The sequence below is a fragment of the Toxorhynchites rutilus genome, chromosome 2, assembly GCF_029784135.1.
Source record: "Toxorhynchites rutilus septentrionalis strain SRP chromosome 2, ASM2978413v1, whole genome shotgun sequence".
NCBI lineage: Eukaryota > Metazoa > Arthropoda > Insecta > Diptera > Culicidae > Toxorhynchites > Toxorhynchites rutilus.
This window is the reverse complement of record NC_073745.1, coordinates 185,624,005-185,649,118: the sequence shown is the minus strand read 5'-3', so window position 1 is coordinate 185,649,118 and position 25,114 is coordinate 185,624,005. Positions and strand designations below refer to the sequence as shown.

The 25,114-nt window shown below is 38.2% G+C and overlaps 1 protein-coding gene across 11 annotated transcripts in view; it reads right to left on the bottom strand.

Moving 5' to 3' along the window:
* The window catches only part of LOC129770241 (SCY1-like protein 2), a 295,540-nt gene that overhangs the window by 208,742 nt on the left and 61,684 nt on the right, over nt 1–25,114 (bottom strand). For all 11 annotated transcript variants that reach the window (XR_008742068.1, XR_008742069.1, XR_008742072.1 and 8 more), the window contains one exon: nt 21,995–23,065. Coding sequence is in view for 5 of the 11 variants with exons in the window: in XM_055772942.1 (XP_055628917.1) it covers nt 21,995–22,171 (177 nt within the window). In the remaining 6 variants the exon portion in view is untranslated. The remainder of the gene's footprint in view (nt 1–21,994; nt 23,066–25,114) is intronic.

Sequence of the window (25,114 nt, the reverse complement as noted above, 5' to 3'; positions counted from 1 at the left end):
ACCCCGTACCATTATTGCTGCACATTCCACTGAGCCAACAGAAAGAGAGCGAAAGCGCTTGTACAATATCAATGTCGATCTCAGCTCCAAAAGATATACAATTCATAAGATTTATTTGAGTAACATTTCTACATCCACAAATGATCCGTATTTTATTTATTTTCTTATTTTGTAACCGTCAGTTCCTGTGACCAACGCTTGAAGACTTTGTGATTTCTTGTTCGTTCTATCTAATATTATAATAAATACGTTTCTTGAAAACGTTTGAAATTTCATTCGAAAACAAAAACTAAGTATTATGGGGGGTGACACCCTAGTAACCCGCCCCGGGTGCCACTCGGTCACGCTACGCCACTGGTTTCCACCCTCTGACACATGGCGAATCACGAATTCAAAATATTTTCTTATTTAAAATGAGAGATTGTAGCATACTGAGGTAAACGCCTCATGCTTGTAGTTCGCAATCGGCAATGCAAAAAGCACTCCATATCCATCAATGATCAATGGTAGATTGTGGTAGAGGAAATACAAAGAAACAAAAAAAATACATCCAAAACAATATTCGTGATTTATACAAAGAATAAACGATATCGAATAATATAAAGAATACGATCGTCGTTATGAGATTGAAAAATTTCAACGGTTGGTACTACATTCATTCTCTCTTAGAGTATATGCCTATCGACTATCGAAAACATGAAATAAATCATTCATTGACAGACTTGATTTTCGGCAAGTGAAGTTCATATAGAATAATTTAAAAAAATTCAAATGTTGTATTCCAACCGGTTTGAATAAATAACACCATCTGGTAGCCAGTCAATCATCAACGACTTCAACAAGAAAGACGGATCATGTCATACATAAATAATGACACAGAAGGAACTCAGTTTGTATATGCTGGATAACGGAAAAGGTTATGTTATTATGACAGACATAAAAGATAACCATGTAAATAACGGTTATGTGGTCAACTCTTCACTTTAGAAGCGAATTCGAGAAGACTTATGAAACTCGACTCGCTAGACGTCGAGTTTCGTTAGATGTTTCTTTATTTACATCCGATCTCATCTACGCCGTTTATAACCATTTGTTCGTGTGAACTTCCAAACCAAATCATAGATTTTCGAAAATGGTTCGTTTTGTTTCCAGTGAGACATGACCTAGACCAAACTGTCCAGTTTGAATAAATTCCATTCACACATTTCATCGAAAATCAGAGATTTCTCATCGTAGGAAGTCTCAAACGTGATAATGTGGTGTAATATTAATTTCTTTTCCTTCATCATACAACAAATGTGAACAGAGTTCTACGTACAGTCACATTCATTGTACGGTTGAAGATCTATAAAAGCCAGACGAAATCGATTCAACATAACTTTTCGGCTCACATCAGCACTTTTCAACAACAGTAATCACTTCAAATAATTTAAGAACTGCTCACCATCTGCCAATTTTCCAGTTCAGCAAATAATTCAATCAACTCGCCCTTGGTATTTGAATGATGAACCCATTTATTCGGGAGGGCGGGAGAAGTACATTTAGCAGACGTCGCTCATTTGTGAAGGCAGTATGATTGGCAGTTTTCGCATTGATAAGAAAACGTCTCAGAATTATGTATTCGTCGCGCGCAAACGCCGATGTGCGATAGAATCCATGCACGCCAACAAAAATAGCTAATTCAATTTGCATGAAAGCATGCCCTTCTTCATGATGGAGTTCAGTGCAGGAGGAATCCCAGCTCGCGTTTCGAGGCACACGTCATCCGGAACAAAAGCCACGTTTACACACGTAGCATCAGAAGGTAATCTGTCATGTAAAATTATGATAAATAGGGAAAGATATGTCAGCTAGGCAGAGAAACTTTTCCTCCGATGATAGTGATAACGTCTTTCAAAGTGCTGATGCTAGAGCTAGTGTGTCTTGGTTATGTTGTAACCCTAGTATTATGGAGATTGGCTCAATATATGTGTTGCTGTAATGGTGGCTACATGTGTTTCCGTCGAAGATTTTTTGTTGCTCTGGTTTGTCAACAATAATGTCGTCGAAGCATCAACGTCAGCAATTTCAGCCGCAAACAGCGGGAGTTCTAACACCTGATTCACTTTCTTGATATAAACGTAACATAAATGAACACAAAGCTAGCATAATCAGTCTGATTGATTAGTTTCTAAGAACGGGGATAGAACATTAAACTTATTTATGATCATTTTAACGTACAATAGATGAGCTATGTACATTTTTTCTTTCAAAATAAAAGGCTCAATGAGCCTTTGAAATTGAAAGATAAAAGTAGCCGTCATGAATGTGTCTGTCTCGACATTTGAGAGCATTTCATTCATTTTTTTCTGAAAAAATTGAGTGTCCATTTTTCCCATCGTATTACTGTGCCCGAGAAGCACAGTCAAAGATGTCCATTTCGTACCAAATTACGTGACGCCTCAAAACAATTCCGAGAGCAGCATTTCGTAAGAATCCAAAATAACTTTAGTTTCCTCTGACTTTCAGCTGTTCTTGCGTCTCAAATAAATTATATATGAGAAAGATTTCCATTGAACGAAGAGAAAATGGAAGTCGTATTTCGACAGTGTTCCGAACTTTTCAAGGATGAAATCTATAAAGTAGGAGGTCACTGGAACGAATCTACCAGACCTATAAGGCAGTCTCGGTAACGTTATATTCTCAGTGTTTACAAGCTTGATTCTTTTTGACTGTATACGCAGTATATTTATTTATTTATTTGATGGTCTCGAGTTTTAAAAACTCCACAGACTGAATCTTAGTCTAAGTTCCTTAATCTACTTTTTAACACGTATTCAGACAAATTAAAATCAAAAACAGCACATACATCATTGAACGATCCAACACAGTTATCAAAAGGATTGTTGTACCCAAACATTGTTCTATGACGGTTAACTACAAATAAATCACGCTCACGAAGTTGACGGAAAGGTGCGTACAAGTTGATATTTTGCTGAAGAGAAGGGCAGTCTATGTTTCCAATGATGAAGTCAAATATAAACAGTCTCTGAAGGTTGCTGCGTCTATCGGCTAGAGTTTCAAGATGAATGAGTCTACAGCGACTTCGATAGTCCGACAGATTTGTTGGATCATTTCACGGAAGTTGTCGAAGAGCATACCGTATGAAGCTGCGTTGAACCCTTTCCATCCGAATACTCTGGATTGCATGATGAGGTGACCATACGGGAGCAGCATACTCCATGCTCCGTTTTCTAACGGCGAACATGGTGGTTTGTATATCTCTATAGTGCTAATTATAAGGTGTTTTTTGTGGGAAATATACGGCTGAAATTTGAACAAACTTGTTCTGCCGACGGCCGATTGGAAATATTTTCAGGATAAGTACCCATTGCGTGCATGCTGATATTCATTGTGTGTTTTTACTGAATAGTTATCACGGCTCTACGGCTCGCTATCGCTCAGGATAGTCACCGTAGTTGTTTGTGTTGTGCATTGTTCTGTTTTATTTAGTATCTGCTTTTGCCATTGCTGCCGCGCGGGGCACTCACGAAATGAGCGTGTGCAAGGCGTGCGACGGAAAAGTAATGATCAGTGATGATCCTGTTGTTTGTGTAGGTAAGTGCGGTGTTCGACTTCATCGGCGCTGTACTTCGCTTACAAAAGCAACAGCAAAACTGATTACAGAGATGATGATGATGTTGGATTAAAGAGGCTTTAAACTTTTCAGTTCATTCGCCTCTAAAATTACAGAGAATACGAACATTCAGTTTAAATATTTGTGACGAATGTTTGTCGGACCAAAAAAGAGGCGTGCGAGGTGATGCTTTAGACGTTGGTGGTTTGCAAAGGGAGATGGAAAAGATCTCACTTTCGCTCTCTGATGTCCGAGAAAGCTTCACCGAGCAAATAAGCATCGCGTTTGAGTATGAGCGAGATAAGCTTATCAGATCTTTCGACGAACTTTTCAAAGAGAAGTTGGCATGCTTCGAAAGCAGTGTTGCCAAAAAGTTGGAAAATATGAAAAGCTTTTTCTCTGAAAAAGTAAATGTTGACAAAACCTTAGCTGTTATGAACAGGTAACGACAGGTTAGTCCAAGCTCAATTAGTGCTAATTAGGACACTCCAAGCAAGAAAATAATAAATAATAACGAATAAAAATAATGATTTAAAAGAAAAAATGCTTCGAAATAATAATAGTAAAATTGAAACTTTCACAAATGTCGTGGCTCGTAAGGCTCGTCCAGTCATTGTGGTAAAGGCAATAGAGTCTGGCAAGAAAAATGATGAAACAAGAAAAGTCTTGAAGACTAAATTAGATCCTAAAATACATAAAATAGAGAATTTCAGAAACGGGAAAGATGGCTCGATTATTGTTGAGTGTGCAGCAGGGGATAATATTGAACAAGTGAAAAATGGAATTGAGACCAATCTTGGAGAAGGGTTTAGTACTTTTATTCCAAAGCCTATAAAACCGAAATTGAAAATTATTGGGATGAGTGATCGATATTCCTCTGATGTGAAAATTGACAACTTCAAGAGTCAAAATGAAAACATTTCGATTAATGATGTCAAGGTCGTTGCTGAATATCAAAATCCACGCTTGAAATATAACTCATTCAGAATTGTCGTAAACTATCTTTCACCAGATGGTGGTATCGATTATTTCTGATTGTAGCAGATCTCTTTTATGTTCTAAGTTGAAACTTTTAGATATTGGGTTCAATTCCCAATCAGTCAAGGATCTTCCCGGGTTGGAAATTTTGTTGACATGCCTTGGAAAAAACTTTGGGCCTGAAGTTGAGACTATGACTTTGTCAATGTCAATATGGATAGGAACATTGTTTGTTTTTTCGCAGTTTATGCCTATTTTTAATGTTCTATTGATATATATTTATGCCTGCAACAGAGCCAGTTCGCTTTGTTTTTGTTTTTATAATACTGGCTTCTTGATATGTTTGAAAATAAATATTATCTATAAGATAAATCGTCCTGCTCAAACCTTTGTAGGGGTATGAGGCGGGCCATCATCATCATTTTTTTTTTAATGATGCTGCGGACAATCGAACAGTATAGTGCCTTTAGAGCGTATACAACGGTGAAGCCACTTGCATTGCGTCGGATAAATCCAAGGGCGGCAAAGGCCTTTGCGGTTGTCGCGCTTACATGTTCGTTGAACCGGAGTTTGCTATCAACCGTGACCCCTAGATCACGGATAGTTTCTACACGCTCCAGAACCTCTGAATGGATGGAATATTGAAAATCTGATCGGGATTGTCGGCGGGAAAACGAAATAAATTTGCAGTTTTTGGTGTTTAGCTCCATCCCGTTCTCAGTACACCACAGAGATAACTCGTCCACATCAGCTTGAAGTGCGCTGCAGTCTAGATGAGATGATATCACTTTGTAGATTTTTAGGTCGTCGGCGTACATCAGCAAACTCGATTTCAACCGGGAGCAGAGATCATTAATAAACAAAATGAATATCAGCGGTCCAAGAACGCTACCTTGAGGAACGCCTGACGTGATGGAAAAAACGCGTGAGTGAAATCCGTTTAGTTTGACAAACACTCTCCGTTCAGATAAATACAAGCGAAGCCATTATTCGGTGATCCAATCAGGGAAGCCAAGATATTTAAATTTAGCAATTGTCCAGAGGTACCTTGTCGAACGCCTTAGAGAAGTCGAAGTATATCGCATCAATCTGGTGTCGTTTCTCAACTTTCGAACACAGGAAACTCACGTAGGATATCAGGTTGGTAGTAGCGGATCGCTTCTTCACGAAACCATGCTGGAGCTCCGATATCAATGGTCGGGAAGCGGCACACAGAGCATCGTGAACCAAATGCTCGAACACTTTTGACAGAGAACATAAAATCGAGACACCTCTGTAATTCTCAACTGCACGATTGTTGCCAGCTTTAAAGATCGGAGTTATCGAGGCCAGCTTCCAGGCATCCGAAAATACGCATTCACTGAGTGACCTGTTAAAAATTATCGTCAGTGGCATCAGCAGTGAATCGGCACATTCTCTTAAAAACAGTGGCGGTATATTGTCCGTGCCGGGCCCTTTCGAAATTTCCAACTTACTCAGGGCTACGTATATTTCGTTTTGGCTCAAAACTAGAAGCGGACAACTCAGATTATACGCAGGGCAAGTTCTTACACTATCAGGGGAAAATGTTGGCGATGCTGTGCTATAAATATTCTCGAACAATTCAGCAAAACTGTCTGCTAACTCGTGAGGTGAAGAGATAGGCGAGTTCATAAATGTCATCTCGACAGGAATGATGACGGATTTTGCCTCGCACTCTGCTGCAAATATTCGATGTAGCTACGTAACCCTGTAACCCTGAAGCATCGATTCGACTAGAGCGATTTCCTGTTCAGTAAATGCGTTGGACGGAAGCAAACTATTAACGTCCTCGTCGTAAGACCATGACAGCTGCGGCAGATTATAATCTCCAACTGTTACCAATTTATCGGACTCCAAAGCGCGTTCACGGATCTGCTGTACTGCTGCAGAGTGCGTAGAATACAACGTCGGTGATGAGTTCGGTCGGAGGTAAATGGTAAAGGTAAAAAAATCGCCGAGTTACATAACTTGATCCGACAACTATTTGTTCGATATTCTCGCAGTCAACCAACTCAGCTGAATGGCATTCGAGACTGGCCTTAACGGCGATCAAAGCACCTCCTCCACGTTGAAGATTGCTGGAAGCAGCACTGCGGTCACAGCGGAATACCGAGTAATTAGCAGCAAATTCGGAACTAGCGATATCAGAGCGAAGCCACGTCTCAGTTAGTACTACAACGCCGTATTCGCAGGTGGAGGGTTCCAAAAAGAGCTCGTGAATTTAATATGTAATATGTTTAATAATATGTAACAACGTTATTTGATGAAGTACATAAACACTTCGCTCATTAGTAAACTGGATAATGTAAAAGTTCAAACAATGTCATATTTATACAATTCCACCTAATGCCGTAAAAGGGGAGAATCCAAACGAAACCCGCGCATACACAATGCCATTTTAACCACCCCAACAGACATCAGCGAAGATTACTACCTGTGTCTTCGTCATAACCAGCAAAGTAACCTAAATTAAAGCATCGGAAACATTTGCAATTGCTCTGCAATACCAACAGTGACCGAAGTGATAGCAGAGGTTAGAAGAGAGAGAGAGAGAGAGAGAGAGAGAGAACGAGCTTTTTGACGTAGGACTACGTCTTTCATTTCTGTACCGGGGTGTAAGTTCAAAGTTTCGAAAGCGAGAGAGCAAGACTGGACTGCAAGGTTTTGAACGTTAATAACTCTTTGCCGACTGAATGGAGTTGTATAATAATCACTTCATCCGAAAGATAAAATGTCAACGAGTTATTGTCACTTAAAATCAATTTTCAATTCAAAATTTAAAAAATCAAGTTTCAATTGCTTCAAAATTGCTTTGAAAGCAAACTATTGAAGTCATAACAAGCTGACCATTGATGATGATTGGTGATCGCAATGTGTCCCCAAACACGGACGCAAAATCTAGGCACCTGGAGAAAGCGTCATAGTGAATATATGCAAGCTGTGATTTCTTTTCTGTTCTGCTTTCGCATGGAACAGTCATAAAAAAATGTCACATCACGATAACGGAATGAATTTTATGCAAGGTTATAAAGAATCTATTTCGTTTTCATCAAGGGATTGCTAAGATGGCCGCCTTTTTGCAGCCAGCATAGAAAATCTTGAGCATAGAAATCATAACCTAAAATTGAAAAGGAAGTGCTCCGCGTGTTTTTTCCAACAGTGATTCCAATTGCAAATCGCCAAGAAAACTTCCGGATGGGTAAACTTCCGGATGGGTACATCGCTTGCCAAAGGAAACTATCCAGCGTAATCAAATATTAACATATATGACTCCAAACATTGAACAATACGTGAGCCCCCTAAGCGCTAGCTCTATTTAATGCTGCCTACGCTCAATTTGCATTGGTTCGGATAGATTTGCCAAAGCCCCGGTTTACACCGTGAAATGGAGCCCTCAGTTTCTATTCTGCGCAGGGAGTGATCATGAAAAATCTCGTGTTATTCTCACGAAAACAAAAATGAATCACGTATCAAACATCTTCAGTTGCTTTTACAAGGCCACTCAAATTTCAGCGGTTCGTTTCGGGACCACCAACACGTTCGAAAGAGTTGAATTTTATGTTAATAACAATTCCATACTTATACTCATCCACCCACACACTAAAAAGAAAAACTTTCAGCAATCTTTCAAAATATTCATTCATTCATTAATTATGAATTGATTCAGATGCAATTTCAAATAAATAATTACCGAGCCAACGGTAGTCCTACGTCTACCTTGCGGTAATATCACAGATATAACCCACTTCTTGTTTTTGCATGTTGAATTAATGTGATTGACAGTTACTAATTAATCGCATTAATTCAACATGCAAAAATTTTATGATTGTGGTATGATATTGAATATAATGCAAATTGTCCGGATTCAAAAGCATTATTATATTCGACATGATCTAAAAACTCCCGGGATTCTAAATGAAAAGAATCGTTTTTTGGGCAAAGCTGTGTTTATTTCTCAACATAGTTTTCTTCGAGGGCAATACACTTGGTATATCAAGTTTCCAACATTTCGATTCCCTTTCTGTAGTACTAAACGTACTTTCTGTAGAAATATGCCACTCCGCAGACTGCCCACTCAGGAGTGTGGTAATAAATCCACGTTTCATCCATTGTCTCAAAACGTCGAATGAACTGGATTACGCTTAACAACGCCAAACTGGCTGTTGAATCATCAACGCGCCGCTGTTTTTGGTCGACGGTTACCAATCGCGCGGATAGCTTTTTCATGTCCAAAATGCCGTGCGAAATGTATCCCATCCCATCCCAACTCACGCAGCTTCATTTCACGATCGTTCAAAACGAGTCGATGCACTTGTTCTACGATTTCTGGATTCGTAGCCTCTTTTGGCCTTCCAGAACGAGGTGCATCTGCGCTGATTACACGGCCCATTTTCAATTCACTCAACCACCGATCAACAACCACCGGATGAAATCCCGGGACTTTTCAGCCCCTGTATCATTACGTGACCAAATATTCCCCCTCCTTCTAGAACCCGTTCGAGTCAGAATTACCCGAACGGAAAAAAAATTAGCATTCTGGAACCAGTTCAACTCGAATCCAATCGAAATCGAAATTGCCTTGGTTCCACTTTCCAAAAAACAACGGATCAAATGCCAAGCAATATAAGTGTGGAAACAGTACGTTTAAGAAACATAAGAACTCCAGCTTTCCTCGCTTTCCTCGATGACAATTTTGTGTTCCGTTTGGAAGAGCCTCCACTATTGAATTGAGTTTTAAAATTTAGGCTGTCTTTGCTTGTCGGTCACTTCCGAGATTCCTGTTTATGGCCAGACGTTTTCCAAATCATGTCAGAACATCACGCACGTTTTGGGAAATTTCAACAATTCAGCCATTCTAGAATTAACAATGCGTGTGTCGAGTAATTTTGAAAAATGTTACTCATGAAATAAATAAATATAATTTTCATGTTCAACCTTCACCATTAATTAGTAAATTAATCTTTAACAGTTGATGAATGAACATTAAGTTAATCATGGGTCCATTGATTATTGATACAATCAAATTCATCATTAATTGTGGCCAGCGCAAAGATACTGGTTAAAAACAAAAACGCATAACTATACATAATAATTTTCCAAAATGTCACGAATCGGAACTCCTATCATACAGAGCTCATTCATTCTCAATTTAATCCCACTGATACATTTGCGGCAAACAAGATACATTTTCCACGGCAGCTTTCATTGCCTTTTGAATTTTCCGTTAACAATATTGCTAGCGATAACATCGCCAGAAGGCACTTGTGGCAAGCGAATTTCACTTAACAAAAACTATTCTCTCCATCTGTTTTCCAGCTTGTGGTAGGCATTCGATTCGAGTCACGAATTCTTCTTTGTATTCCCAGAAAAAATAAAGCTGAAAGTGTTTTTCTTTGCCACCTCTCATTCCAAAGGTACAAACAGAAATGAATGTTATGCAGTTCTATTGTCAGACGCCCTGTTGTTGTCCGTGCCATTTCCACGGAGGAGGGATGTTATTCAGAGTATTTTCTTTTCCTCGTACACATGGCGCTTTTCTGACTTGACACCTCAATGGTCGGTGTTTTGTGTTCTAAAGAAAAGTTCACTCTTCCGCTTCCCCGGCGTTGGTCAAAGGAGTAGAGCTGATAAGGTTGATCTTGAATTTCAACACCCATCACAATAAACACAAGGTTGAAAGCATTTAGAACGATCGTAAATATTATTTAGTTTTCTTGCAGCGTCAACACGAGTTTCTTTGTGGTTGTATCTTCGGGCTTTTTGGAAAATGCTTTCCCCAAATGTCCTGATTTCTAATGGTGTCGTGGCTTTTATGATTTGAATTTATTCATAAACTTTTTCGAAGTAGCAAGCTATACGAAGCGGTTCCATGAAAATTATGTTCTCTTACAACGGCTCGTTTTCAAATTTTGCCACGCTTGGTGATCGAAAAGGATCCACTTCGGCGAAAATCTCAGAGCCACTGCCGAGAGCGAAACCGGAAATGTGATGCAAACATCTCCTTCCAAATCACATTAGGTTTACCGAAAAGAAGGATGCTCACGAAGCGAGAAAATATCTTCATACCCGTGTCTGCCAGCCTCGGCCAGAGGGAAGCAGCACAAGAAGAAAAAAAATGCGCTGAAGCGCTAGCATTGCGGATGCGACCGGGACCGTTCTCATAATAAGAAGCGGAAAATGCCAATTTTTCAGATATCCTTCCTTCATTCTACGGCAATTTGGCTTCTCCAATTTTCCAGACTTTTCACCGAAGCCGTTCGGAACGGATGAGCAGTTCAAGCAACCGTACCGCGTTTCGGAGAGAAGCCTGGTGCCTCTAGTGTTTCCGTGGAAATATTTCTTGCTCTTGACAATTGGTGCTCTGAACTATAATTTCCTAACAGGATAGCGAGATATGCCATTCTATAAAAAAAAGAATGGGAAGTTTATCTCATTCATAGAATGCCGGAAGGAAAAGTGATAATTGACATTGAATTATGACGTATTATAGATGCCATATTTTCCAATCGAGCTCCGGTGAAAACGGAGAAAGGTAACGCAATGTGTAACTGCCACTGCAATGGTGTATGGTTTGATGCTACTGAAGTATTACAACTCCCAGCAGACGATTTTTTTTCCTTCGCCATCACGTGTGTGATATGCATCACCAGGTACATAAAGAGGTAAAAAACTTATCAAATTGTGGCTTGGTGCGGAATAACTCCATCAGGCAAGATGAATTTGGTGAAGTAGAATTGAGTTGAATGTCACATAAGGAAAACCATAATAGATCACGTTTGGTCTTGGTACATCAATTTGATTAAAAATGAGAAAATATTGATTGCGTTGAAGCTCACCGAAAGTCGAGGACGAGCTTAACAATTTTTTTAATCTGACTAAAGACTGTATTGGAAAAATGGACACACTAAATAGGTAGTCAAAAATTTCCTCGTGTCCTCTTTTCTCAAACTTTCTGGAAATGGAAATTTCTACTAACTTATGGTTATGTTTTGACATCATTGCTCTATTAGCCTCAGCTCGAACCGAAACGCCCGCGCCTCTGTCTCGACCCCTTCAAATAATATTGCTGAACCTGGGTGTATCTCGATTGAATAGGACATTCGGATAAATAATACCTTCGAGTAAATGTTGAATTTGGGTAAATGTTACATTCGATTGAATGGAACTCGGGTAAGTGTTATACAATCCTCTACGTGAAAATTTCTTATTTCCCTTTCACGAACAGGGAAGAAAAAATATCCGAAGCAATTACGAAATAATGAACTCATCACTCTTAAAAGAATGACACATCTATCCTGTTTCATTACATCATATTTCTTATCTCTTTTTCCATGGAAACTATTTTATCTTATTAAATCTCTCTCGGTACATCGTCTGTCTTAATTTCGAAGTCTATTAAAAGTTATTATTTGAAAATATTATTTTCTCTGCCGGAAACTTAGCTCCGCTTTGTTTGAACTTCGTACCGTATAATGGATTATGCGCCGCTGAGCGCAACATTACGGATACTCCAACAAGTGGATATACGAGGAGCTCTGCAGCAGCGGCTCGAGATAAATTGTTGTAATAGTTTAGGAGGCAAAATGTAAAAAGTTCGTCCAGCAGCCGACGTTGTAAGGACCACCATGATCTCGCTGGACCAAATTCAGTGAATTTCGAAAACACTCTCAGCAGAAGAGCTAACTATCATCCTTCCTTGCCCGGTGGTCCATTTCCATGAATCAATTCTTTTTGGTTAAACACAAACTTCCCTCCTACTGTTTATGTGTCTTTTAGAAGTTTCAGCACTAAAAGTTGGCTCTTTTAAGACTTGTTACTAGCGTCTTTTGGTATCATAATTTGATACTCTGCGTGCTTACCGCCTTCGTTCATAGTGAATTCGCTCAGCATAGCAAATATGACTAGCTTTAAAAATAACAAATGTTAATGTTTGTTGTCTGATTACACAAAATGTTTTTCCATCGATTATAACGATCGGCAGATGATACAGTAGTGTGATTTCATTACGCGCATAATTATGTTTACCTTAGTCATTTGAATAAAATCATTAATTCCACTACATTTAGCACCACACTTGAATATGTTCACATATTAATATTTCAAAGATGAGCTACATTTTTTTCTCTTCACTCAACAGAGGTAATGTAGATGTTGAATATGCAATTATAAAAAGAAGATGGGTTAGTTCGAGAAAAAAATTATTTCGAGAGTATTAGTAAAAGTTTTTTTTCAATGAAAAATATGCCATTGTTAGAATGAATAAAATGAGAATAAAAACATTCTGTTATACCACAGGGTCTTTCAGATTAACATAACTTTTAATAACTTTTTTTTTTTAATAACTTCTACAAAAATGAACCGATTTTTTTTTCCAAAAACCAAAACAAAACCTATTTTAAGTCATTTTCGATGTGACCACCCATTTTTTCGATAACGCATTTTAAACGGTGAACGAAGTTCTTCATGCATAGATCTAACATTACGACTTTGATGCTGTTGAAAATCCGAGTTATTTCGTCTTTAAGTTCCTCCAAATTTTGTGGCTTATTAACATAGCAACGGTCCTTCACGTACTCCCAGAGGAAGTAATCGACGACGAGAAATGTTGAAGTTCTTACCATAAGAGGACAAAGTTTCATTAAGGCTACGGTTCTTGTAAATTGATCATCTTGACACTAAAAACCATCCTATCAGACTGAACGAGTAGCCGAATATTATCGTCCCGAAGAGGGGAATGCTGTGTTATCATCGTTGGAGCGAAAAAAAATTTTAAGGAGGTATTCGCTTTTTTTTGCGTGAGCGTTTAATTTGAAAGACCCTGTACATCGGCAAGTCCCTGGATTTTTCAACAGATGGCGTCACTAAAAAATGAACAAGATTCATTTCGAGAGGTTTATTTTTCATTTCAAAAGAACTAGTGGGATTCATTTTGAACATGAAAGAGCTATCCACGCGATGGGTGCTGCGTTGGCATAATCTTTATCAATTACCTGCAGAAGGGAGAAAACAATTACCAGGATATTTGACAGCATTAGTTGACAAACTGAACGACGAAATACAGAAAAAACGTTCTGTACCATCACTACAACGCACCTCATACGCCTTATAATCCTTATATTTAATTATTCGAAGTAGGTTGTCATGACCATGATTTAAACTATTTTCTATAAATTTGATAATATTCTCACCAAAACTTACAATTATAATATAAAATTATCTTTAAACATAATTTTTGTACATTTTTTCTCCACTTGCAGGCAAAATTAATTTTCATTCACATAGAGCAGGGGTTTTCAAATGGTGCTCCGCGAAGTTATAGCAAATGCTCCCACTTGAAAACCCGCATTCAAAAAAACAATTTTTATATTTAATTTTACGGGGCATATAGCGGTTTATCCTTTTTACCTCGGATTAAATGTCGTATAACTGCGACGCGCAACCGAAAAAGAAATGTTTCCAATTGAGTATTGTCAATGCAAATAGGATTTGTTTTATTGAATCAAAAATGCAGGTGCTCCGCCAAATAATTTTGCTATAAAAAGTGCTCTGCCATAAAATAAAAATCTGAAAACCCCTTACATAGAGTATTAATTTGATTTGGGAAACATAATTTTCATTCATAATTTTTATTTTAAAAGTGTGTTCATTCCTTCTACAAACCTATATTGTCATGCAAACTCCTGCCACTTGTAATACGGAGCTGCCATCTATGCGAATTAACGGCACGGTTAGGTAAGCACACAAATGGATAGAACAAATGTATGGCAAAATAGGCATGCTTCCAATTTTCATCAATTTAAACCATTTCCTAATTATGTGATATAAAAAAATCTTAGAGAATTTCCGGCTCGATCAATATGCAAATCGTCAAAATCCGTTCACAGCAAAAATAATTATTGACGTTAACTTTATTTCATAAAAACGTGACCTGTATTCTGATTCCGCACCCTTAATGAAAGACGTAGTCCTACGTCAAAAATCTTTTTTATCTCAAATATGGATGATTTGATCATTATTTTTCACGCAACATGCAAATTTTATAGAAAAACATTTATGACAAATAACACAATACAACATGGTATAACGAAACTATCGTTGCAGTGCTATTCCTATAGCAATTTCTTGTATTTTTCTCAATGACAGTATAAGAGCTTAATCTAAGTTGTTTTGTTCATCTCATTTTATCGTATTTTTACCATTTTTCATTGTCGTTCTGAGTGGACTGCGTTCTATTGATGTTATCAGAACGCATTTTTCAGAACCGCTATATCCGGTATCTGAGCTGCTGTTTACTTCCAAGATTTGATGATTATGATTAACTTAACGTATTTTCAGGATTCAAATAGTGTGTTGTTGTGTTTTTTAATATGATTGTCATTTCCAGTTTTTCTCGGTGAATTAGTTTTATATTTTGAATTTATCATTGATTGAACAATAGATATACACATAGTATAGTCATAAATACTGGTACATGAGTAAACGTATTCTACACGCAAACAGTAATAGACGTATCTAATCCTTTTCTTCAGGTAATTGACAGTTGTTAGTTTTTTGCGCAATAAATTTGTAGTATCAGTTGTTTACAATCATGTGGGGACACGTCGAAAATCGTATTGTGATAGTTGGGCTCGAAAAATGTGGCATAGTTAATGGTAATATCTAGCGCACTTTGCAACTATTTGAAATCACCCGCAATTTCGTGTATCGTGCTGGTTAGAGGCTATGGTTTGTTCTACTCATTCCCCGTATATTGAGTCGCTCAAGTACACCCTCACCCGTGCAGTGAAAAACTTTTCTATGGAAGTAATGCGTGCTGTCGATAAATGGTCAAATCGTCTCCACCTATGCTGGAAGGTAAATGTAGGTCATTTCGAATAATTTGTTTGTGTAATTTATAGCTGCTGAGTGCTGAATGAAACTTTCAAAGAAATTTTATAAAAAGATTTTATGGCCAATATTCCGTGTACACGAATTTATGACTATACTAGGTAGAAAAAAGAAGAAAAAAAACTTTGATCAATCTATTGTTAGAGAAAAAATCATCCTTACAATGGTGCGCATTTGAGTTATCTATTATCAAACGGATTTAGGTTGTGGTTTCATTTTGGGCTAGAGACTGACGCACCTTCGGACTGAATGATTTTTCTACATTCAGTCCTATTCACAACTATTCACAACATTCAGGAACTATTCACAGACAGTTGTTATCCTGGCATTAGGCGATCTTAGATAGTACACGAATTATCATCAATGACATATTCTGATTATCAGAGATTAGCATCATGTTATCCGATTTTAACCGGTTTGAATCCTGCAACGGTTTTTTCCTCCAAAAAAAGTTAATGTAACGTTTTAATATTTTGAAAAATAAACTAGATTCGTTGCGATTATTATGAACTTAAATTCTCGGAACTATCCTTTGCCTGAAAATCGACCGAAAACATTGCGCTAATATTTCAAGTTATGCGGATACCGAACCTCTTTTTAAAATTGAGGCACCACTGAATGAGAAGGTTCTCCAAAATTAGATGCAATCGTTTTTAGACTGTAAGTAAATATCTTTGGATGAAATGATATTATTAGGTTCACATTGTTTTAAAAACCACATTTATACAGCCGTTTCTAGCCGACTGTATTTTCCTTTGAAATAACATCTAGATTTTATTATCAATTATTCTGAAAACCAAAACAATTCTACCTTCAGCAGCATTTTTATTTTATTTGCATTATTTTTTTTATATTACGCAGGTAGTTGAATACACAAAAGACTGGTTCAATACCCAAAAGACTGGTTTATAGACGACAATTATTATTCTCAACACGTAAGGCCAGTCTTCAGAATGCAACTCGGTGCTGATGCGTAACAAGATTTTTGTATCCAGTTGAGCTCCAACTCCTTGTGCATACATGCGCTTTGGCGAATAAGCACGCTCCGAAACACAGATAAAATGTTTTGGTGTCAGCGACGTTTTTGCGCCCAGTTTTGAGCTGAATTTTGCGCCGTATTTCTATACTGCACGCTTGAATCTGAATTATGGAGTATGGAGACGCGCTGTTGTTTTTATGCTTTGCTTAGAACAAGCGAAGACAAAGCGGTTGCTAGGATTTGATGTGAATGTGTGTGTGCTTGATAGAATCAAGGCGTTTATGTCAATGTATAACAGGTGAATCCACATCATCACTTCAATAAGATGGGGATTACGGTTTGTAGAGCGGGGGTTGTTTGTGTTGCTAGGATACGCCATTTTTGCATTTCCACATGCGAGAGTAGTAGAAATGAGAATGAAATTCTACAAAATCATCCCGTCTTTCTCGCATAAGTTCTCGAAATCCGAACATAGTAGGCATCGTTCGAATAAGAATCGTAGCAGTTTGTAGAGAACCGCCGGCAGCGTTCGGATGCTGTTTGTAAACAATACCGACAGCAATTCCAATATGGCTGAAAGTGCATTTCATATGATTGTTTCACCTGGTATATATAGTGGCGCCTTGGATAGAATGAGGCGCGCATCAAGGTGGACCGCAATGTCAAAATTGCTGTTGCTCGTGAAAAAACAAATTTGTTTACAAAACAAATCGTATCTTTTGGTGACAAATGTATTCGTTGGCAAAAAAGTTGCTCGCGCTTTATTGTCGAATCATAACAATGCAGAAGGATGTTTCTAGTATATCTTTTCGCCTTTCTTTCCAAGCAAAATGTACTTCTGTTTGGCTCCCATCGGCGGGGAAAAGAGTACTATCAGCTTACGGCGATGGTGACAAAAAATAACGCTGATTATGGCTCCACTGATTTCGCTCAGGGAGGAGGAGAATGCTGTGCATATACCGGGAAGGAGATCCAGAAAGGGCCGTTACAAGTAATTGGCTAGAGCAAAAGGAGGTTGTGCACTATCTTTCACAAATATATATTTGCTTATTTTTTCCTTCAGTTATTTTCCTTAGCGAGTTGACATTGAAATCATAACCACACACCCAAACAAAAAGTAAATAATTCTGAAAGTTACGTCTCGCTACTCGTCTCACGTCATGTCCTGAAAGTGTCAAGAACGAAACACCTATAGTTTATCATCTTGGCGCGCATCACACAAGTGAGGAGAGATGTTCAGTTCATACATTTTGCGTTGTCGTGTTTATGAATTTTGTGCACTTTGCACTAAGAGAGAATATGTGTTTGCTTTGAACGCGCGCTGATGAAAATTAAACTCAAGCGCAGCGCTGCGTATGTTTTCTGAAGACTGCGTTAGGGACACACTCTGGATTGTTACCTTCATCTTATGAAGTAAGTGGAAGTTATAGTGATGCTTCTGAATCCGGACGCTTTTTAATCCGGACACTTTTTCATTACATCCAATATCATGCCAAAACCATGACATTTTTTGCATGTTGAATTGATGTGACTGATAGTTACTATTGTGTCAATTTATTTTATATTTTTTTTCAAATATAGTACCTAGCTGTTAACAAAAAAAAATGTCAAAAATCAAAAATCTATGTAAATTTCACAAACCCATGTTCGGAATAAAAAGCACATTCAGAAAATGCTTTTAAATCGGGACGGTCAAAAGTTGACGATCAAATTACTCATTGAAAGAGTAGCATAAGGGTATGTTAGAAACCTTAGTATGGAGTATGGAGTGTGGAGCAAACATTCTCGATTCAGGAAACTGCAAAACTCTTTGGTATACAGGGCGGGGTCGATTATATGACCCGTTTGTATGTACGTGGGTAGATTTGTAACTTTATCTGTAGCGCTATCCCACTTTAATAGAAATTTAACCCCCTTCCTGTTGACCGATTGATCTGAAATTTGGAACACACCTTTATCTCTGCAGTCATTATAAAACTACGTATTTCGTTATCTTGAAAATCAAAAAAATGGCGGCCGCTATAAAATGGCGTATTTCATATTTTCTCTAAACCCCATCAATATGGGTATCAAACGAAAGGGCTTGACAAGAAGAACACAGTTATTTATGAAAAAAAACCGAAATGGTCGCCAGCTCAAAATGGCGCCATATATATTTTTTTTCCAAAATATCAATATGGGTATCAAAGTGAAGGGTTTGACTAGTAGAATACAATTATTGATGAAAAATATAAAAGCAAGATTTACCGGTACAAAATGGTGAATTACATATTCTCTCAGAACCCTATCAATATGAGTATCAAAAGAAAGAGCTTGATTAGTAGAATTATATATATGGGTATCAAACGAAAGGGATTGACTAGTATAAAGTGACCAGATGGTCAGAAGTCTAACGCGGGACACAAAAAACAAAATGTTATTTGAACGAAAACCATAGTTTTGCGAGTCTAAACTGATCAGTATTATTTCTTTCTGAGTATCGGCACTCAATTGTGGTTTTTAGGTGGTTTAGATTTTGTTTACGCCCGAAAATCACTCGCTCAATCAGAGCATTTACGCCTGGCAAGCACGATTCAAATTCTACAATTTTCTTAAAATTACCGAATGGAATGCTCGAAAATTCCAATTCATTTGTCATTGATTTTAATGTTAACGTATGCATTCAAAAAATGGACTAATTTCGGATGGCGATGAAAGAAAATTTAAAAATTTTCTTTCAATCTTAGGTTTATTAAGTCTACAACAAAAATTATTCAAGGATGTTGATTCGCAGCAGCAGCACTGTCAAGCAACTTGATGATTTCTCCATACTGCAAGCTCCACCCCATATCTGAGCAGCAGGTAATCATCCAGAAGGAGTAGCTTGAGGTGCTGGTAAAAAACTTTCTTCCGGCGAAAGAAGTTAAAAACTTCTTTTCGTACTCATAATGAAAGACGAGACGTACTTGATGCTAGAATTTAACGAAGGGCAGGGAACCGGGTACTTCACGTTCCCCAGGTAAGCGATGACGTCGATATATCATTCACATAAAGTTCTCGAAGACGGCCCTTCTCTGATAGACGTGAAGGGAATGTCCAAGCCGCTCTTCTTTCGAGTCATTTGGTGAACGGGGAGATATACAGTACCAAGTGCTTGCCGGAGTTGGGAAGGTGATGTGGTCTTTATGCCGAACCTGGGATCCAGCCCATTATGCCAAAGATCACTGGAGCATGGATCGGCTGGAGATAAACATTGTCGCGAAGACCACCAACCTTACCAACATTCCCCAGGTTCGCCCGATAGAAAACTTTTGGGCGAATGGCCGAAATAGAGAGACAGAAAAGGTAAAATAACACGCCGATATACATATTTTCATCGGCCATGGTTCAAGTTCCGGCCAACTTCCATAAGACCGCCCAGCGCTTCATTTACGATACTTCATCAAACAACTCTGCCTCTTCCTGTCGAGTATACACTAGTTCTTCCAGCTTATTTCAAACGTCAAACCCTGACCGAGCTAGGGAACCAAAGATGAACTTTTCGTCTGACTTACATTGGTCCCTGCGGATCAATAGGGGACTTTTATAAAAATCATTTTCCAATTTTGTTGCTGTCGCTACCAGTTGATACTCTCTAAACAAAAAGCCTAATATCGGTGCGATGAAACCAGCTCAACGTATTAATCTTTGGATGCATTAGAAGCGCTCTTGAACAGTCTGCCAATGAAAAGTTTTTTTTTGAGGTTCATCCATTTAAGAAAATCAACATGATCAAATTGTGACAATGAAATATATTGACATCGCGGGACATTTTCGTTTCTTTTGCCAAATGCGGGACGGAATCGTACGCGGGACATTTTGTCGAAATGCGGGACTGTCCCGCGTAACGCGGGACGTCTGGTCAGTTTAGACTAGTAGAACACAGTTGTTTAAAAATAATGAAGTAATGAAGTAATGAAGATGTAAATCCAAAATGGCCGCCACCACAAAATCGAGCCATATATATTTTTTTCCAACCCTATCAATATGGTTATCAAATGAAAGGGCTTGAGTAGTAAAATACAATTATTAATGAAAAATGTAAATCCAAGATGGCAAAATTGTGGAATGCATATTTTCGCAAAACTCCATTAATATGGGTATCAAACGAAAGGGATTGACTAGTATACCACAGTTATTTATGAAAAATGCAAATCCAAAACAGCCGTCACCACAAAATGGTGCCACATATTTTTTTTCCAAAACTGCATCAATATGTGTATCAAATGAAAGGGCTTGACTATTAGGGCACAGTTATTTATGAAAAATGCTAATCCAAAATGGGCCACGTCAGATTTACATTATCTACAGTTAATTGTTTCATTACATGCCCCAAGATTTTATTTTAGTCTCATCAATGCCCTAGATTAATGAAGAAAGGCGTTTAGTACATCATCTATACTATTATTATGTTTAATCATAATGAAACCGTTGAACTTAAAAAGTGTTTTTTACTTATTTTATCTTTTAGTTTTAAGTACATTATCTGTATTATTAGTATATTTCTCTACAATAAACCCATTCAACAATTTCTTTAAAATTTTGGATTTGTATTTTTCAGAAATAACTGTGTAATACTAGTTATACCAAACGTGTTTCCATTTAGTCCCGCTACTTATGACGCATCCGTTAATAAGTTCTACAATAATTCATAAATAATTTCTCTCAAAGAATTGCAAAGAAAACACGTGTCCGGATATAAAAGTGTCCGGATTTCAAAGCATAATTGAAAAAGTGTCAGGATTTAAAATCACGACACGATGAAAAAAAAATCAAATTTTGAACAAATATAACATGATTTTGTGGAATTATTTGATTCATAACTTAGATGAAGGCCTTCTAATTCTATAGGAACGCTAATTTTTCATGCTATGATATATGTCAATATTTTTTAGTAGTTGAATTTATATTTGTAAGCGCTTAAGCGTTCGGATTTCGATGCATTACTATATAAAGTACCCATACTATTCATAAACACTACTCATTCATATTTTGAAATTAGATGGAGACGCCTGGTATCCTGTTTTCAGATGTTCGAATTCGATGGAGACGCACGATACGGCAACAGAAAGCTTTTCCTTGCTCTTCTACACGAGATGTTGCATTCTTGGAAAAGAAACTCGACGTACAATTGAAGATGTTATATATTTAATTTATCAATGGATTCATAATTTTACAGCCAATCGGATGACTGTTTGATAATTTTGTAAACCGAAGAGATAGAGAAGTACTCCTTCCAGAGTAGTCAATCGTGTAATCGACTCTGCCAGGAAAGTACTACTGCCAGGGTCTATTGCATACATCAAAAAGTCAAACGCAAGCAACGATTTTAAATGATCTTCATTTACAGGATGTCGATCTAGGCTGTCGTTCGGAAGCAAGTAACTTGAGAATCGATAGTATGATTGTTTTGACAGAAGTTGTACAACATCTTAATTGAACAGATCATAAATGTTGACATGTACAAAAATATTACTCATGTTGTCGAAACTTACCTTCCCATCCGTTTTTCGGTAGCCTTCGTGGATCTTCCACACTAGTTCCGGGCCGGCACAGGCGATCTGTTTTCCAATTTCAAAGTACTGCGTGATTGGGTTGTTGTCGTACGGGTTGGGCGGGGGAGCGCTAGTACTGCTGCTTTTGAATTTGGAAAACATGGTCGCGGCCGGCATAACATTTAGTTGGAAAAGCGGAATGATGGAAAACTTTCGGGGGGATCCGTTCGCCAGTAGAATTTGATGTGTGAAACGCGTTCGAAGCAAATCAAATTCAGCAAACCACCAGAGGCTGCTTCCACGTGTATCGCAACACGTAATTTGCCACTGCCCTCCAGTACTCTAATTCGATGGTACCAAAAAATTTAACTTTCGCTGTGTGTTATTTCACCCCAAAATTTCCTCTCTCCCAGCCTGCCGGTTTTCATAAAAATAGCGGGTAAAGAGTATTTCAGCACTTCTTACAGGTTCACTTCACAGAGCACCAATTTTGCGGACGCTCTGTTTTTCCATTTCAACGTTGAGCACTTCCTCTATCGCATGGCCGCACATCAAAAACACTTTGTTGTGATATAATTATAGCACGATCCGAAAATTATTGCTTCATCATGAAAAGCGTACGAAGTAATTTGATTTACGCGTTGTATATCACCACAATAAAACCTGTTCCACCTCTTGAATTAATGACGCATTTTTTGTTTGCCAAGCTCTTTTTCCGCCGATGGCAAAAAGCGCTTTTTGCTGCTGCTGCTGCTGCTGCTATTCCAAACTTTCAGATCCGAGCTTGATGGACGCTGTTGCTTTTTTGCTGTATTGTTCGGATAGCGACACCAACCCCCACAACCTGGTCAATGGAAGTTATCCTTGCGAATTCCTTCTAGCGACACAGTCGATCACTGGTAGAGTTTGTTGTGCTGCCTCAAATGTGTTTGAATTTTCTGCGGTCTGTTTTTCTGCAGATGCGTTTAGACAGCTTCGACTAAGTGACCTTCTTGTACTTTTAACCTCCTCCGATGCTGTTTCAACACTCGAACGGACAATGGTTGATATTACGATTCGTGTCCTTCAATGCTAGAGGAAAAGAGGAGAAGAGAAAAATGTAATGTAAAAATTAACACAAGGGTCAACCCGTTGTTCATTTGTTGATAACATAACAGAGGACATTCCTGGAATGTCAATGATTGTGGCAACATGTGGGGGTATCTGACAACCCGATCTGGCTAGGATTGACTTTGTTCGAAGGTGTGCACCCACAATGATGCTGATACTGTAGTCGGGTAGATTTTTATGTGCTTTTCATTTCTAAAGAAGTGAACATTTATCTGTTCTTCGAATTGAGCTACCTTACCATTCACAGCAGCAACACATGTGGGCTGAACTTCTTAATTGGAGAGAAAATATATCTCACAACAAACTGGAAAGCCCTTGCGTTTTGTACGTTCAGCTGTAATTAATGCTAATCATATTAGCTCGTGTTGACAACTGAATGTTTTCGTTGTCGTGTTTCTTTCAGGTAAACCTATGTTTTATGGATATATTGTTATCAATAATTCCACTTGTGTTGAAACATACAAAAAATGTATGGTTCCAAGTAAAAAATTCTCAAGGCTTAAGGTATTCCAGTAGCGCCACTTAAGGCTGTCTGAGTCGGTGATGTTGAAAATGTTATAAACGGCGAGGATCGTTGACATTGTTGATCCCGCCACGCCCAAAGACCCAACGAGCCCCAATGTCCCTGCTACGTTTGACAGAAATGCGTGTAAATGATCTCACCCATCTGTTGAACATTAACAATGCTTTGCATAGTTAAAACTTTTCTCATTTTCAGGACTACGACGTCAAAAAATACAACCTTAATTTCATTGAATTGTACATTAACTATTAATCCTTAAAGTAATTAACAAGTTTTGCCATTTTTGTTAGATTTTGATTACTTCCTTACATGAGTTCTTTGAAGAGGACAAATATACATAAAAAAACCGTCCACTCCAAAAAATAATATTTAAATTATTCTAAACCTTTTGAGTAACCCCTCTTTTCCACATGTTATGACAGGTGTGCGATATCATTTACAACCTTTCAGTGATCCAGTTGACGCGATATAAACAAAGTGTTGTTTACGTTGGCACATAAAAGTCTATTGTTGTTGTCTATACAAAAAAGTTTTCAACAAAATCTAAATAGGTGGAAAGAAAATCAGCATGCAAGTTGAAATCTAGTTGTTCATGATCATTTGCAGCAGATTTCACAGCGGAAGATTGCAGAGAAGTTCGGAATAAGCCGGGGAGCAGTCCGTGAAATTGTGCACAAGCACAAAGCTTACGGTTCGCTTGCTGACCGGAATATCAGGGATAGGCCGTCGCCGGAAGACCGATAGCCGGACGGATCAACGAATGTACGATTCGTTCCCGGATGGAGAAGTGAAGAAATCTCCAAAAGTATCAGTCAAAGACATTCAGAAAAATCTCTCGTTGGCGTAATCGGTCGAAATTTGAACTTTTCGATAAGAAGCGACGCGAAAGAGTGTGGAGGAAGGATGACGTAGGATTACAGGTACGTCATTTGCAGGCTGCAGTGAAGCACGAAGGAGGCAATGTAATTGTGTGGGGATGCTTTTCCTGGGCTGGTGTTCAAGGTGCGAATTCAAGGAATAATGACAATAGATGTCTGCATTAAAGGATGTCACAACCTTAAGGAATCTCCAGGCTTCGAAAAACAAGCCAACGAAACAGCTTCGTTTTCCATCAGGACGACGACCCGAAGCGTATTGTTATGAAGACCAAAGCCTATTTCCGTTTACGCTAAATAAAACCCATTGAATGGCCACCAAAAAGTCCCGATCTAAACCCGATTGAGGGCCTGTGGGCCATTCTCGGCAACAAAGTGGTGAAAGATGTTGTCACTCGTCGATGTTGTCATGAGCAAGTTCATGGGTCCAATTGCAGAACTGTTCATTGATTGATCTTCTATTCGACCCCGTTGAATTTACCTTTTACTGAAAAATTCCTAGTATTTCTAACAAAACTCATCATTATAATATCAGATTATTTTCAGACATAATTCTCGTTCAATATTTTTCAACCACTTGCAAGTAACACGTTTCTCCGTTACATGGAATAA